At 40.8% G+C, this 14,971-nt stretch overlaps 1 protein-coding gene across 7 annotated transcripts in view; it reads left to right on the top strand.

Moving 5' to 3' along the window:
* The first annotated feature begins 99 nt into the window (after window positions 1–99).
* The window catches only part of GNS (glucosamine (N-acetyl)-6-sulfatase), a 25,897-nt gene continuing 11,025 nt past the window's right edge, over window positions 100–14,971 (top strand). For 5 of the 7 annotated variants that reach the window (XR_005954958.1, XR_005954957.1, XR_005954956.1 and 2 more), the window contains exons 1-12: window positions 101–273; window positions 797–856; window positions 1,498–1,704; window positions 2,810–2,875; window positions 3,265–3,363; window positions 5,652–5,819; window positions 9,157–9,239; window positions 10,598–10,716; window positions 11,390–11,493; window positions 11,863–11,964; window positions 13,164–13,271; window positions 13,901–14,011. Coding sequence is in view for 3 of the 7 variants with exons in the window: in XM_041465656.1 (XP_041321590.1) it covers window positions 121–273; window positions 797–856; window positions 1,498–1,704; window positions 2,810–2,875; window positions 3,265–3,363; window positions 5,652–5,819; window positions 9,157–9,239; window positions 10,598–10,716; window positions 11,390–11,493; window positions 11,863–11,964; window positions 13,164–13,271; window positions 13,901–14,011 (1,380 nt within the window). In the remaining 4 variants the exon portion in view is untranslated. Of the gene's footprint in view, window positions 274–796; window positions 857–1,497; window positions 1,705–2,809; window positions 2,876–3,264; window positions 3,364–5,651; window positions 5,820–9,156; window positions 9,240–10,597; window positions 10,717–11,389; window positions 11,494–11,862; window positions 11,965–13,163; window positions 13,272–13,900; window positions 14,012–14,971 lie in introns of all 7 variants that reach the window. The other 2 variants (XM_041465658.1, XM_041465659.1) reach the window with 2 other exon arrangements.

Raw genomic sequence — 14,971 nt, 5'->3', positions numbered from 1 at the left:
GTGACTCCGCCCCCCCGCGCTCCCGGGTCATATGCCGGGGGCGGGGCGGGCCCGCGCGCTGCTGCTCTGGCTCCGCGGCCGCTCCGCGCCTGTGGCGGCCCCGACCCGCCCGGCCCCGCCATGTCCCTCGCCGCGTCCCTCGCCGCGCTGCTCCGGGCGCTGCCGCTGGCCGCGCTGCTGCTGCTCGGCCCTGCGCGGGCATTCCGGCAGGCGCGGAGGCCCAACGTGGTGCTTATCCTCACCGACGACCAGGACGTCTGCCTGGGCGGCATGGTAACCCTGCGGCGGGGGGCGCGGGGCTGGCGGCAGCGCGGCGAGGGGGGCTCGCCCTCCGCTCCGCTCGCGTACCGGGCCGTCGGACGGCGAGACCGAGCTCGGCGGGCGCGGTGTGGGACGAGGGTCGCTCGGGGTCGCGCTGGGCCCAGCCCGCAGCCGGGCAGGGGCTCACTGCGGCCTCAGGCCAAGCAGCCCCGCGGAAGGAGCGTCACGGCCGGGCTGCCACGGGTGGGATGAGCCGCTCTGCCGAGCCGCCGGGGCTCGGCTGCGCCGGGGCTGGGGCCTCTAGGACAGCCGCTGCAGATCCCCCTGTAAACACTCCACACTTGTGCTCGCTTGTGCAATCGCTGTGGCCACGCCAGGCCCTAGCGAGAAGGAAAGGGCACTCTTAGTGTCTTGCCGGGGTAGTTAGTAAAAACTGTGGTGTTGGGCCTTTTTCCAGGCAGCCTGCTTCAAGTCCCTGGCTTTACCTGGCATCCTTGCATTTTTAGCTGATACCTTTCTGGTACTTTCTTTTCAGACCCCCCTAAAGAAGACTAACACTCTTATTGCCCAGATGGGAATAACCTTCGTGAATGCAGTAAGTGTTTGCATTAACACTCTGAACTTCTGAGGCGTGTGCGTTTGTGTGTTTTATATCTGAGGTCTCAAAAAATGGTATCAGTTTCATGAAACCTGTAGATTTGGATGTGGGCTTTTTAAAATTCAATTGCTACCTACTTTTAGGTCTCAAAATGACTATAACTTAAGGTGATGTTCAAAATCTGTAGTTTCACTTTCTAAAAGCACTTGTGCTCACTTCCTTAATCTGTAAAGTAAAACTGCGTAGTCTGAATATTAAAAGAAGCTGCTTAAAGATTTCATTTGCTTCATGCACAATGAAAAGTCACTTCACTCTTTTCATATTCTTGTATACCTCCATGGCTAAAATAATGGAGTGAGTCAACGATGCGACAGTATTTTAGTGGGTTCTTGCCCTGTCTAAAAACCGTGTCCGGTTTGATGGTGAGAAGTTGAAGGGCATGTGCTGCAGAGGCCTGAAACTGGCTTCATGCGCAGTTTTTTACTAGTACTTCGGATATAATTCTGGGTGTCTAGAAAGAAGTAGGTTTTACTGTTTAATATATTAGTCAGCCTGTTAACTGATATTTGAAAACTATAAATTTTGGCATAAAATTGTTTTACTATCCCAGTCTTAAATCTCCTCATTCTGTTTTCCAGTATGTCCCCAGTGCACTTTGCTGTCCCAGTCGAGCTAGCATTTTAACAGGAAAATATCCACATAATCATCATGTTGTCAATAACACTCTGGAAGGGAACTGTAGCAGCAAGTTATGGCAGAAGATTCAAGAACCATACACCTTCCCAGCGCTGCTCAAAGCTATGTGTGGTTATCAAACATTCTTTGCTGGAAAGTATTTAAATGAGGTATTTGATGTTTAGAATTTTTTTGTTGTTTTTTTGTGGTTTGTTGTTAGAGTTAAGAGTTCACTGAGGCAAATTTGTGGGAGAACAGGTACTTTCAGAGCTCTTACAGCAGTTACCCAACACTTTATTATTGAGTCACTTGTATATGTGTGCTTTAGTATTTTTGTCTTTTTAACTAGGATATAGTTTCTAGTAGTTCATAGTAGGATGTAAAATTCAGCTCTAAAAGCTGTAAGGCTGTGTGTTCCTCTTGTGTGATGGAATTGGATTAGGAGCTATATGAGCTACAGGTTTCTTAACAGCATGTTTTCTTTGCATCTCATGGTGGAAAACGGTGGTATAATAAAACAGTGGAACATGAATCTTCATAGCCAGGCATGAATTTGTGTCTGCTGATGTTCCTGAGGCAGCAAGGGGAAGGGAAACTTAGCTGGCTTCCTCTGAGCATCCCTTGACTCAGCAGAGTCTCTCATGCCTGCAGCTAGGCGAGCCACGTAGATTGGAGAGGGCTGCCCTGAGAAAACCCGTTGTGTTGCTCTAAGGCACCCTCTGTTTTGAGTTTGGCACTGATTCAGCAGCTACTTTCCCTATTTTGCTGTCTTAAAGGCTAGTTGTTGTAGATTATTTGGCACTGAGGTGGCAAGAGGCTAGCATTACTTGAAGTTCCTACCCCTCTTGGGGGAGGATGAAGGAAGCTGTTGGTCTGTGTGGAATTCTCTTTAGTATCTTGTGAACTCTTATCATGAAGCCTGCAAGTGTCTTGTCACATGGATGTTTTGATCCCTGCTCATTATTTGATATGTACACTATGTTCTCCAGGGTCTCTGCATATTTTCACGTGCAGAATGGAGCAGGGAATAATATTTAAATTTTACTGATGATTGCTAAGCTTTCAGTTGCTGTCTAGTTATTGAACCCTGGTTTCTTTAACAGGTCCTACATGTGTTTTTATATACATATATATGTGGTTTTCCACATTCTGAAATTGAATTTGGCTTGACATGGTTTCTGAGTAGTGTTGAATAAAGTACATGAATGTGAAACATAATGTCTAGCTTTGATTCATCATGATTGAAACTGTGAGTCATGATCTCTCTTTTTTCAGTATGGAGCAGAGGATGCAGGGGGAGTAGGTCATGTCCCTCCTGGATGGAGTTTTTGGTATGCTTTGGTATGCGACTTTTCTTTTTTGTTTAATTTTGGTTGCTTTATAATACAACTCATGTTCTAACTTTGCTGGTCATGAAAGAGTAGGAAAAGAATATCTAATGATTTAATGCAAATTTTCTTCCCCTTTTTCCTTGTGTGTCAGATCTGTGGCTTTTAAAGGAGTGCTCCTATGGAGTGCCTAGAGGAAAAAAAAAGCAATTTGTAAAGCCAAAGCAGTGTGAGACCAGTTTTGTTGATGGAGACCACTTTTGAGAATTTTTGCAGTATCCTTATGGCAGATGCTCATAATCTATTTGACAAATGCTTGGGGGCAGTTAATTTGGGTTATTTCAAGTAATCGATGTAAGTGTTGCTTTGCATAAGTGTCTGTGTCACTTTTCTTTTTCACAGGAGAAAAATTCGAAGTACTACAACTATACTCTCTCAGTAAATGGCAAAGCACGAAGGCATGGCGAGAACTACAGTGTAGATTATCTGACAGATGTACTGGTAAGAACTTTTGCAATGTGTGGTACAGAAACTGCTTATGACCAGATAGTGCCTCGTGCTGGGGACTTGGGAAAGGCTGAGATAATTTGTTAGGCTGTGTTAGTTCACAAATGGACAATTGTACTGTCGTGGGTGTGCGTGGGCATTTATCAGCAAAGTGAGACTGAGTATATTTAGAAATGACAGGTTTATATTTGAGCTGTGGAGAGGAAAGGGGTTCCAGCTGGCCATTTGCTATCCAGTAGCCTCACTGAATTCATACTGACTGCTGTGCTGCAGGAGGAACAGGTAGGCAGGGATTTAAATTACTTTATACAATGATATGTTTCATTATAATATGCAACTTCTTTAACAGATTACATGCTTCCAAATGAAATCCTGACCCAGTTAAACTTCACACCATGTTTTGTTTCTTAGGTATTATGATGTGTTAGTATCTTGTAGTCTCCAACTCCATCAGTCTGATAACTTGTAAATATTAAAGCCTAATCAGTCCTTCATAGTATATGAGGGCAATGTGTAGCTGATCAGGGGAGGTTTTAGCCTATTTATCTGCATAAAATAGAGGTAATGAAGATGTCAGATACTTTAAGGAAGGATGGAAGAGTTACTTTAGCTCTCTTAAGGCCCTGTTTGGCAAGTAGCAGGGGCTGTGGGTGCGGGGATTGTCTCCCCATCTGCCAAGCTGGAGTTATAATTTGATGTGCTGTTACAGTGTATAGATTGATACTGTGTTACAGTGTATAGGTTAGCTCTCACTAAAACTCTTCTCTAGAAATGTCTCCTCCTTCAGTCTTGTCTTCCATTGAGACCCTGAGGAGTTTAATTCCGCTGGGGACTTGAACGCAGACAGCTGCTTACTAGCAACAGCACTGATTGATGTTTTTAAGGGTACTGAACAGCTGTCTGATTAAATTTAGATTTACATTGTCTAAAGCTAGATTGGAATTGATAAGCCAGAAGTGAGACTATCCTATTACTGGCATTGTACTGGGTTTTTTTGATCCTTCAGCAGCTCGTAAGCATTTTGTCCAACAGGTCATTGTTGCATAAACTGCTTATTTGTGGTATGTTACCTATTGATACAGCAGTGTATCATGATTTTCAGTTTGTTGCCTTCTACATTCTTCCTGTAGTTACCAAACATGTACTCAGCATTTCAGAGACAGTGTTAAATTCATTTGCTGGGCAGTGCACAGGAATAAATTGCTTATGGAAAGTTCCTGTGTTGCATGATGTGATCCTCAAGCTTTCTGGTGTAAGGGCACCTGGGTACTTGAGTCTGGTACTAAGCATCCAAACACCTGAATCTTTTTACTGCACTTCTCACATGTTGCAGTTTAAGCTCCTAATGAAATCAAAGTTGGCAATGCTATGAGTTTCTGAATGGTTCTTATCCTTTCTTGACTCGGCTGACGTATAACTGAAGTTGAGCCCTACTTGCTTAGATGCTAAATTTAGAAGGAAGGAAGGGGGAATTCCTGGTGTATTGTTTTTTTCCTAGAGAAAGAAAAGGATATCCAAAATGGGGTATACTAATTCAGGCAGAAAAAAAAATGTTGCAAGATTTGAATACTGAAGAACTCACCTACAAGTAATACCTTTGAAGCTTTAGTTTTAAAGGCTGACCTAGGGGAAGTGAAAATGGAACTCACAATTTCTAACTTGCTACTTGAAATTGTGTATAGGCTGAAATAAAAATGAAAGTGCAGTGGTGTGAGTGAGTGCATTTTGGCACTGTTCTTCACCAGACCTGTTTTCAACCCTTGTAATCTTGCAGCTTACTGTAGAATGAGCATAGGCTATAAACAGTGGGGCTGAATTTTTTTTTTTCCAGAACTATTGCTATTTCTGAAGAAAGCTGAAGCTCTTAAACTGGGACCTGTCAGATGGGAGATGTGTCTTAAAGTCTCATACTTGGACTATGTTGAAGAAAGCTCTGATTTTACTTGATTAAACCAGAGTACAGGTGGACTTTGTTGTACTTGGAATAGGCCCAAACTTCTGATGAGCTTTCCAGGTCTAATTAATGCAAGGGTCTGAAGTAGGAAGTTGTTTGAAGATGTGAGAAAAATTATTTGTTTAACATGAGCCACTTGGGGTTATTTTTTATTATGAGCTGCTGTTCTAGACATTTGTAGATGAGTAAGCAGTAAGTTTTTGAAATAGTTTAAATGTTTGCAGTATTACCAAGCTCTAAATAAGTCATGAATGTCTAGTTTGGATTTGCCAAATAGCTGCTGTTTTCCTTTGAGGCATGACTTCTTCTCCAACACCACTGTTCACAGGCCAACATGTCATTGGACTTCTTGGAGTACAAATCTAATTTTGAGCCCTTCTTTATGATGATTGCAACGCCAGCACCTCACTCCCCTTGGACACCTGCTCCACAGTATACAAAGAGCTTTCAGAATGTCAGTGCACCAAGAAACAGCAATTTTAATATTCATGGCAAGGTAAGCTAACTAGCAAGAACCCATGTAGGTTATTCTAGTTTGTGAGCAGAAGGCAGTGGCCCTGGCTTGCATGTTATGTTAGAATAGGCGAGTACTATGACTGCTGGTTGTTCAATCATGTTAAATTGGTGCGTGTCAGGGTCAGGTAAGTTTGTTGTGACTTTGAGATATTTGCACACTAATGTCTTGTGAAAAAACAACATAGTGGCAAGAGTGATATGGCAGTACAATGGAGTTATGATTGATAAAGACAAAAAGTGAATTCTGTGTCCCATTTCTAGAGTCTTCTGAAGCTCTTAAAAATTTCTTATGATTGCTCTCGGTATGTTCAGGGGAGCACATAGGTAATGTGCTACTCAAAGGCTTGGGTGAAGAATGGCAAGAGCCCTGTCTTCCTTCACACATCTGCTCATGGATGGGGGCAGTCCATTCCTTGAGCTCATGGCAAAGCTTCCCTGGGGTGAAAGCACGTCAGATTAATCAGAGGACTCTGGAATCATGAACCCTAGGGCCCAGGGTTAGTAAGTGCTTTGAAAACTTGTCTGCTAAAATAACCTAATGTTACAAATTCAGACATCCTTCCTTCCTCTGCTAGCAAATATGGCCAGATATGGTCTAGTTCAGAGTAATCTGCTGCAATATACTCTTCCAGTATGTGAACTTCACAAGTAGTTAATTTGGTGAAAACTTACAGAAGTTTTGTATTTTTGATTCAGGTAATTTAAAATTTAGAACACATTGCTGTTCAGTGTTCATTTATTTCACTTCAAGATTTGCTTCTAATTTTGAGACTGAGATAATGTTGCCTAAATGCCTATGAGGAGCCCAGGCATACCTCAGGTCACTGTGACTCCTGTAGTACAGGATGAGACTTGTTTTTAGCTGAGGACTGTAGCTTGCAAAATGACCATGTGCTAATCAGTATGATAGAAAAACATGAATGAAAGAACAGAAAAGGGCTGCAGACAGTAACAAATATTTTAGCCCAATCCTTTTAAGTTTCAAACTAGAGAGTGGGAATCAGACTGAGGTTTTTTCTTCCATAAAGGGATTCCAGATTTTTACTTAAGACTCCATTACTGTAATAGAGTGCTTTTAAAATAGTAATTTAGAAGTAACTTGACCAGTGAAGTAAGCAGCTAGCAAAATATACACTGTGGAGTTCCCTTATGTGGTGTAAAAGCTCTGCCTGTGTCTGTATAACACAGAACAAAATGCTGGACTTAAGGTTTGGCAATTAATATCTGTGGATACAGCAGTTTTAGTAGAGGAACAGACTAGCATTACCTTCCTTCCTCGACACAGCTATGTGTGTTTCTGCAGCTGGCAGTGTTGTGGTCTTGAAGCCCAAGTCTTCTTGGAACTTCAGTGTTTTCTAGAGCTTCACTGTTCTCTGGTGCAAGCATGATTTCTACGGTTGCAGTAAAGATATAAATAGGCTAAGACCCTCGCTGATGTTGTAATGCTTGCTTGACAGTCTTGGATTGTACAGTCTTGACTCCTAAAGAAATGTTGCCTCACTTCCTTGTACTGGGTGTGGGCAAGGGCTACTAAGAGGAACCATTTAGGCAGAATGGAAAATAGGAATTAAGCTCTTGCATACATCACTGGTCAGAGTCTGAGTTTAACTTCTGCTTTGGATCCACAGCTAGAAATTGTATGAAATTATCAGCAGCTTGGATTCCCAAGCAGAATTATTAATAGTCCAGATGAGTTTTATCTAAGCTGTTCTAAAAGAGAAGTTGATTAAGATATATGTTGGATATCTCCCTTGCATGCCTTGTTTTTCCTACACCAAAGCTCAGTTGTTCTGATTCTTGCAACACATTGTATATTGTCTTGATCTCCTAAAGTTTCTCCAAGAATGCAGCTTAGGGAGGCAGCAGGATTGGTGGACTGCTTTGTATTTAAGTGCTGAAAGAGACATGACAAGGAAGCAGATTTGAGACCTCTGAGTGTGAAGCTTATTGAAATCCACAAAGGTGTTTGAGTGCTGTGTGAAGTTTTTGAAACTTCAGAGAAAGGTAAGAGGAATAAAATACTCAAAGAGGAGGATTCTGCTGCACTAGGTTGCTTACCTGCCTGAGTTACCCAGTGTGGTTGTGCCTTACAAAGCTCCTCTTCTAAGCACAGCCCTTGTGAAAGGTAGCTGGTGCACTGGTGATGTTGCCAGCTCCTTTGTTCTCTGAAGAACTTCGGCTGACTGAAGATAGGAAATACATCACAAATCCTTTGTTTTTCCTCTCCCAGCTGGGATAGACTGTGTCTTTCCGGAGAATTGTTTTACAGCTCCTATAAAAGAAACAGCTGAATGCAACAAAATTAAAGTAAACTGGACATAACTTTAAGTCTCCATACCAAAAATCTTTCCTTCGGTAGTCAAGAGCAGAAAACAAGGGAACTGAGTAATTACAGGAGATATGAGTCACTTTGTTGTGAGTCCCTAAAGCCTGAGCTCTTCAGTCATTTGCTTGTGACAGGAGGGAAATTGTATAACAGGAGGCTCTACACAGAGGAGTGATCACCTAAATACAGGCTTAAGCTGAGGGTGATGAGTGGGTCATCTCTGACCTACTAAATGAAGAAGTGTAAAGCTGCCCTGACATGACTGTATTCTTTGTTCTGATCCCCACTATTACTAACTTTCAGCTTGTTCACAACACACCTTCACAAGTATGTGTACAGCAGGTGACCCAGCTCACACTGGTCCTTCAGTATGGGACTATCACTTTTTATATGAATTACATCATCTCTGTTACTTTGGGGGTGTAGGTAGAGAAAACAAAGAAAGGGGCTGTTTCTGAAATTTGGGAATACATCTAGAAGAATCCATGATGCTGCAGCTAAAGAAAGTCAAAAGTTTTATTAAGATTTTGGAGTCAAAATCTAAATAAAATAATAATGTTCTGTTTGATTCATTAGTCACCAGCCCTGATTTCTTAGACTACCAAGAATCTGATAGTGGCACTGTCTAACAGCCAAGTCCAATCTTACAGTGATGCTCAATGCTTCACATTTTCCTCAGATCTGTCTTACATTATCACTCTTTTACCTCTGAGAGAGCCTTCCCTAGATCCGTTCACAATTTTTTTCCCTGAAATGCTTTGAAAAGATCCACATCTTTTTTCTTCTCACCAAGGGCTGAGCATAATGGAGCTGTAATGTATCTTACTCTTGAAACTTAGATTTTACATGAGGCAACAGGGAAAACTGAAGTCAGGTCAGTTTGATAGCATTGCCTGACTTTTTCACAGGAATTGTTTTTGTAATTGCTCTAAGAAAGGCTTAGAACTGATATTTCTCCAATACTCTAATCTTTGTTGATTTTTTTCTTTAGAACAAGCATTGGTTAATTCGCCAAGCAAAGACTCCAATGAGCAACTCTTCAATACAGTTTCTTGATGATGCTTACAGAAAGCGGTAAGAATTTTTTTGTTGCTCAAGTTTTCTAATCAGAATTTGTAAGGTGTGGATTTTTTTAAAAAGTTATAGTAAATCTGACAATTGATACCAGATTACTTCTAATAACAATTGATATCAGATTACCCCTAATGGTTCTCTGGCACTTGTCTGAGAAGACCTCCTGACTTTGTTTACATTTTGCAAATAAACTTTGACTTCTTTATATGGTATAGAAATATCATATTCACAAATGCTGCCATTATTTGTCACAAAAAAGACCAATCACACCTGGTCTCTCTATTCTTTCAGTGCACCACAGGGTTTATTAAAAAAATGGCCTTACCTTCTACTTCACTTAATTCCAGTTTCTTACATGATGTGCATCGCATGTAGTTGATCTGTCTGCCAGCTAATCTGATTTATTAATCTTGTCTCTGTCTGTACATGGGAATGCTTGACTGGCCAGGGGAGGTGCTAGATTCCTTTTTATAAAGGGGATGTGGTGAATAATGTGCAGACATGACTTGTTCCCTTTTTTAATAAAGAGCAAGGGTATTTGTTTGCACCACAGATGCTTTCTTTAATGTAAAGAAATATTTGTTTCTTTTTGAAACAAACATTACCTAAAGTGTTGATCTTCATTTTGAGCTGTTACCAGGCATTATCTTGTCACTTTGGAGATGGAAACCCAAGATTTTCCAGACTTTTGCTTTATAAAACATGAAGGTAAAATTATGCCACAAAATTTTAAGCTGAGAGACATCAGAATCCAAGAATTGAGTAGCTGTAGTTAATTCAGCATGATACTAGTCTGTAGAGGGTAGTGGAAGCAATCACTTTTCTCAGCAGCAAATCCCATGACAAAGAAAAGAACTTGTAGCTGTCAAAAGCTTTAGATACACTGAAATAATGGACCCTAACATTACATGAATAACACAAAACAACTGGTACAGTTTTCAAGGAGAAAGGCTCCCATAAAGACAACTAAATTCATGGTTGTTTTGCATTTTAATATTAAACTACATATAAAGAACTAATAACAAGTGACCTTGCAGAAGATAACTGACTCTTTGTCACAATGACGCTTCAAGGTTGGTCTTCACTGTGTCCAGACAAGAAGTAATCAGCATTTTGATGTTTTTCACAGACAGTACAGAAATCAAGAAGAACTGAGAACAAACAATGTATTTCTATCTTTAATTGCAGCCTTAAAAAAAAGTGCAGTAGTCTATGAAGTTTTTCAGAATTTGTAAGCAAAATAATTCACTTACAATGCATATGCTGCTGACTAGAACCAGAGTATAAATGCCCTACTTGCAGTCAGGGTTATTCCAAATTTTTCACACTCATATGTGAAGTACTTTGTTTCTGTATAGGTGGCAAACTCTGCTATCGGTAGATGACCTGGTAGAGAAACTCGTGAAGAAATTGGAAGTGAATGGAGAGTTGGACAACACATACATCTTTTACACATCAGACAATGGCTTCCACACTGGTAAAATTTTCACTGCTTACTGCTTATTTGTAGGAGATCCAGGAATTGCATAACCTTTTACCCTCATGACCACTCCAGAAAATGGGAACAGCAGCTGTGGAAAGCTATATGTGAGAAGTACTGATACGAATTGCGAAACAATCTGGAGTTGCAGTGTAGGGTGTTTGGGATTTTATTGGTTTTTGGTGTTTTGGGGTTTTTTTTTGTTGTTTTTTGGTTTTGGCTTTTTTTTTTTTTTGTTTGGCTGTGGTTTTCAGCATTAATTTCTACAAGTGTATCCTGGTATGCATAAAATTAGGGCAGAAATAAAGGAAGGGTCTCTGCGTTCTGTAGGAAGAGTTGGTATAAGAGGGTTGTCCAGTAAAAATCTGTCAAAAAACTGTCTGTATCATGTTGTACAACTAAAAGTACAGCATCTAAGCTGTTAAGATTTGTAAGTTATGGCTTATACTTTGAAGTTATCTGTTCTGTCCTCCAATTTCTTAATATAGTTCAAGTTTTAAAACCTCTCTTCTTTAAAAATGGGCCAGTGGCAAATAACGTGCCCGTAGCAGAAGGGGTGGAACTAGATGATCTTTGTGAGGTCCCTTCCAACCCAAACCACTGTATGGTAACACAAGGCTGATAATGTAAACAAGAAGCAATTTAACTTTTTCCATCTTCTGTTGTTTAGGTCAGTTTTCTTTGCCAATAGACAAAAGGCAGCTCTATGAGTTTGATATCAAAGTTCCATTGCTTGTTCGAGGACCAGGGATAAAACCAAATCAGACAAACAAGGTAAGAAAGAAGTGAAGTCCCAGTACAGATTTATTTTTTATGTTGTTTCACAGTTACCACTTTGGCTACTAATTTGTTACCCTGCATATATATGTATCCATTAAATGAAATACACATAGTGGTAAAAAGTGCAAAGGCCTCCTTAGAAAAAAGCTGTCCGTTCCTGCTTGAATCAAATTAATCCATTGCAGTCCACACAAGCAAATTAATTTTGAACTCACTTTCCAAATTCCCTACCATTGCTTTTCAATGTTATGGGGCTCATCAGCCCATAAAAATGAAATTAGGTAGTGTTTAGATGCACCTACGGGATATGAGTATTTAAAATAGGTTCTGAAATTCTGAAATTAAGTTCTTCTCATCCTGCAGATGCTTGTTGCAAATATTGATTTGGGTCCCACTATTCTGGATATTGCGGGATATGACTTGAATAAGACCCAGATGGATGGGATGTCACTGTTGCCGCTGTTGGTAAGTAGGGACAGGGACAGCAACCAATGATTCTTGCAGGGGTAATTCTTCAAAGTCAGTAGTACTTCCTTTGATAGATTAGGTTGACTCATAACCCAGATTCTTCCTTTGATGTTGTTTTCAAGTGGGATGCTCATAGCTGAGTGACAAAAGTAGGTATGCTTAAATGCAGATGTATTTTCATAAGCATTACAACTTTGTGGTCATATTATAATAGAAAGTTGTCATCCTTTGGATAATTCTCACATTTGTAATAATTCCTCTTTTGAAGCCTGTATTTTGTTTCTACCTTGCATTCTCTTTCCCCTTTTCCTTAGCATTTCTCAGCATAGGAATGAGAGAAAAGCAGACTGTTCTTATTAAATCTTTGGTTTGACTCCATTTTCAGTAGAACTGGTGTTTCCTGCCAAACTGTAGAAGAGTGCATGTGGTTTTATAAAGTAAACTTGACCTTTCTAATAGGTGAGCAGAAGCCTATTTAAATAAAGCTGCTTGGTGATCTGTTTAGTTTTAATTAAATTTAGTCTATAAATTGAAGGCAGCTTACTTGGAAAGTAAGCTTGGAAAGATCATCCAGACTTAAAATGGTGCTTTGCTCTTGAAACCTTGTATCCAAACCTTAAGCTGTTCTTTAGACAGAAGCAGGTAAAAGGCACCTGTTCTAAACTCTGGTGGAATCAAATTTGAAACTCATTGTTTTGCTGCATATGCCTGTGGTGGTGCTGTACATTAACTGTAAACTTTCATCTTCCTCTGTCTTTTAAAATGCAGCTACAAATAGATCAGCTTAAAACTAGTTGTGTCTTAAAGCTGTTTCTTTTTTTTGCTTGGTTGTTTTTTTGCCAAGCGTATATTTTTCCATCTGTTGTGGTAATGTGATACAAATCAAAGGGAAACAGTCTTGTTGTGGGGATCTTGTCTGTAGGATAGTAGTACTTGGTCATGTGGCTCCTCCTTGGTATTACTGCATGATCTTTATAAATTGAAGATGGTATTTTAAACCCTCACAGGAAGGTGTACTAATGTTTTTGGAGTTTAATCCTTGTCTTCCAGTTACACAAGACCTTCAAACCTAAAGCTAATTATTTAAGACTGATACTGCCTAGTAACCAGTGGACAGTGTTAGTGTTATTCCAAGCACGGAGAATTTTTTCTATTTCACAGTACAGTAGATACTAAGTTGTGTCAACCTCTTGTAGAGAGGAGACAAGAATGTCACATGGAGATCAGACTTCTTGGTGGAGTACCAAGGAGAAGGATACAATGGCAGTGATCCTACCTGTCCTGGCCTAGGACCTGGAGTCACAGTAAGTAAGACAAGATCTGTTCATATTAGGAAATAGCTGCTGAATTAAACCTGTTTATGTGGGCTAACTTGGTTCAGTATGTAAGCTCCCAGTGTGTTGGTAAGTAGAGCTAGCTCTAGAGATGTCCAGCCATGTGGAATTGACATGTCCATATGACCAGAGAGATCACAAAAACCGTTTCAGTGGGAATCTATGGAGCCTCAGGGCTGGAGACTGATGCAGGAAGGTGTGGGCTTAAGTCAAGTGTGTGGAAGTGACATAATGTTCTTTCTAAACTTTCAGTAACCTTATTGCACCATTCTTGTTTGTGATTGTTATTTAAGTCACTAGTTGCTCTCTAAATCAAAGCAGGTTTGCTTTGCTTTACTAAAGTGAAGCATCCCATTGGTGCTGTCTTCAGAAGTGCATTGTGCTGTTCTCTTCTGTGTACATACATTTGTTTCCCAGACAAAATGCACTTAATCATGGTGAGTTTAATAACACTGAGTTTTTGCTTAAAATCCCCAGTGGAAATTTGCATGTGATAAATTGAGATCTGGGTGTTCATCTGTTAGCTGCAGTTAGCATGAGCTGGTACAGGAAAAGTTCATCCTCTGCCCTCAAGTTGTTGTTCGCTGCTTGCTTCACAGCACTGCTTCCCAGACTGTGTCTGTGAAGATTCCTATAACAACACGTATGCTTGTGTAAGGACACTGTCAGCTTCCTGGGATCTGCAGTACTGTGAATTTGATGACCGGGAGGTAAGTCTGTCTGACTAGCAGATGTCAGCTGTGCACAACCTGTGTCTGTCTGCACTCTTATCAGCTCTCAAGGTTTCCATGAAGTACTCTGAAAAGCAGACTGGCATTGCTTGCAGGATAAACACTGAAGTACTTATCGCCTGTTGCGAATGTTTGACCAAAACTGTAGCAGGGTTCTGGAGAGAAGGGGAAAAAAAGGGTGTGGGAGGGGAGTGAGGCCTAAACTATGGTTATTACCTTCTGGTATCACCTAACAGCCTCACAGGGAGCTGTGCTGGACTGGTTTCAGTTCTCTCTCTTAGCCTAGCTCCATGTAGCAGTCTCTTTTGAGCAACAAATATTTTGTGATACCATAAACACAGCAGAGGTACAGTGTTCAACTCTTTTACTTGGGAAGACCTGAAATCCCAGGTTAATAATTTCTCATCTATTGTTTGCTTGTTTGTCTGGCAAAAATAGCAGTGAAGTTACAACTGTGAGAAAGGTCTCTGACCTTGTCTTGAGTAGTTTTGGTATAAGGGACACAATGTCCCCCCTTCAGAGGCTGCTCAGGTCTCACTACGGGAGCACGTGCTGTACTTACAAAAGGTGGTGTGTCACGGGGTTGATCTTTAGTTGTGCTTGTTTGCACACAGCTGCTCCAACAAGGATGTGGGGTTTCAGGCAGCTGGGTCACAGATCTAACAAACTATGCTGTCAGCAGTTGTGCAGGCACAGCATGAACAGCAGGTATGCCCAGTAACGTGCACCACACAACATGTTGTATGGTAGTCTACAATGAGCAACTTAAGCCAGGGGAGGAAAATCCCACAAGATGTTTTTGCAATTAGACAGTGTGAAAAGCTGTACAGGAAACTGAAATATCAATTAGCAGACCCTGGACTTTGGTTTTTCCCTTTCTGACAAATTATGATCAAATTAAACAAGTCTTGTCAATTTCTTTGTAAAAGTAGTCTGCAA

The sequence above is a fragment of the Pyrgilauda ruficollis genome, unplaced genomic scaffold, assembly GCF_017590135.1.
Source record: "Pyrgilauda ruficollis isolate IOZ18807 unplaced genomic scaffold, ASM1759013v1 scaffold19, whole genome shotgun sequence".
In the NCBI taxonomy this organism is placed as follows: Eukaryota; Metazoa; Chordata; class Aves; order Passeriformes; family Passeridae; genus Pyrgilauda; species Pyrgilauda ruficollis.
The sequence above is the reverse complement of the archived record's forward strand: the minus strand, read 5'-3'. Positions and strand labels throughout refer to the sequence as shown.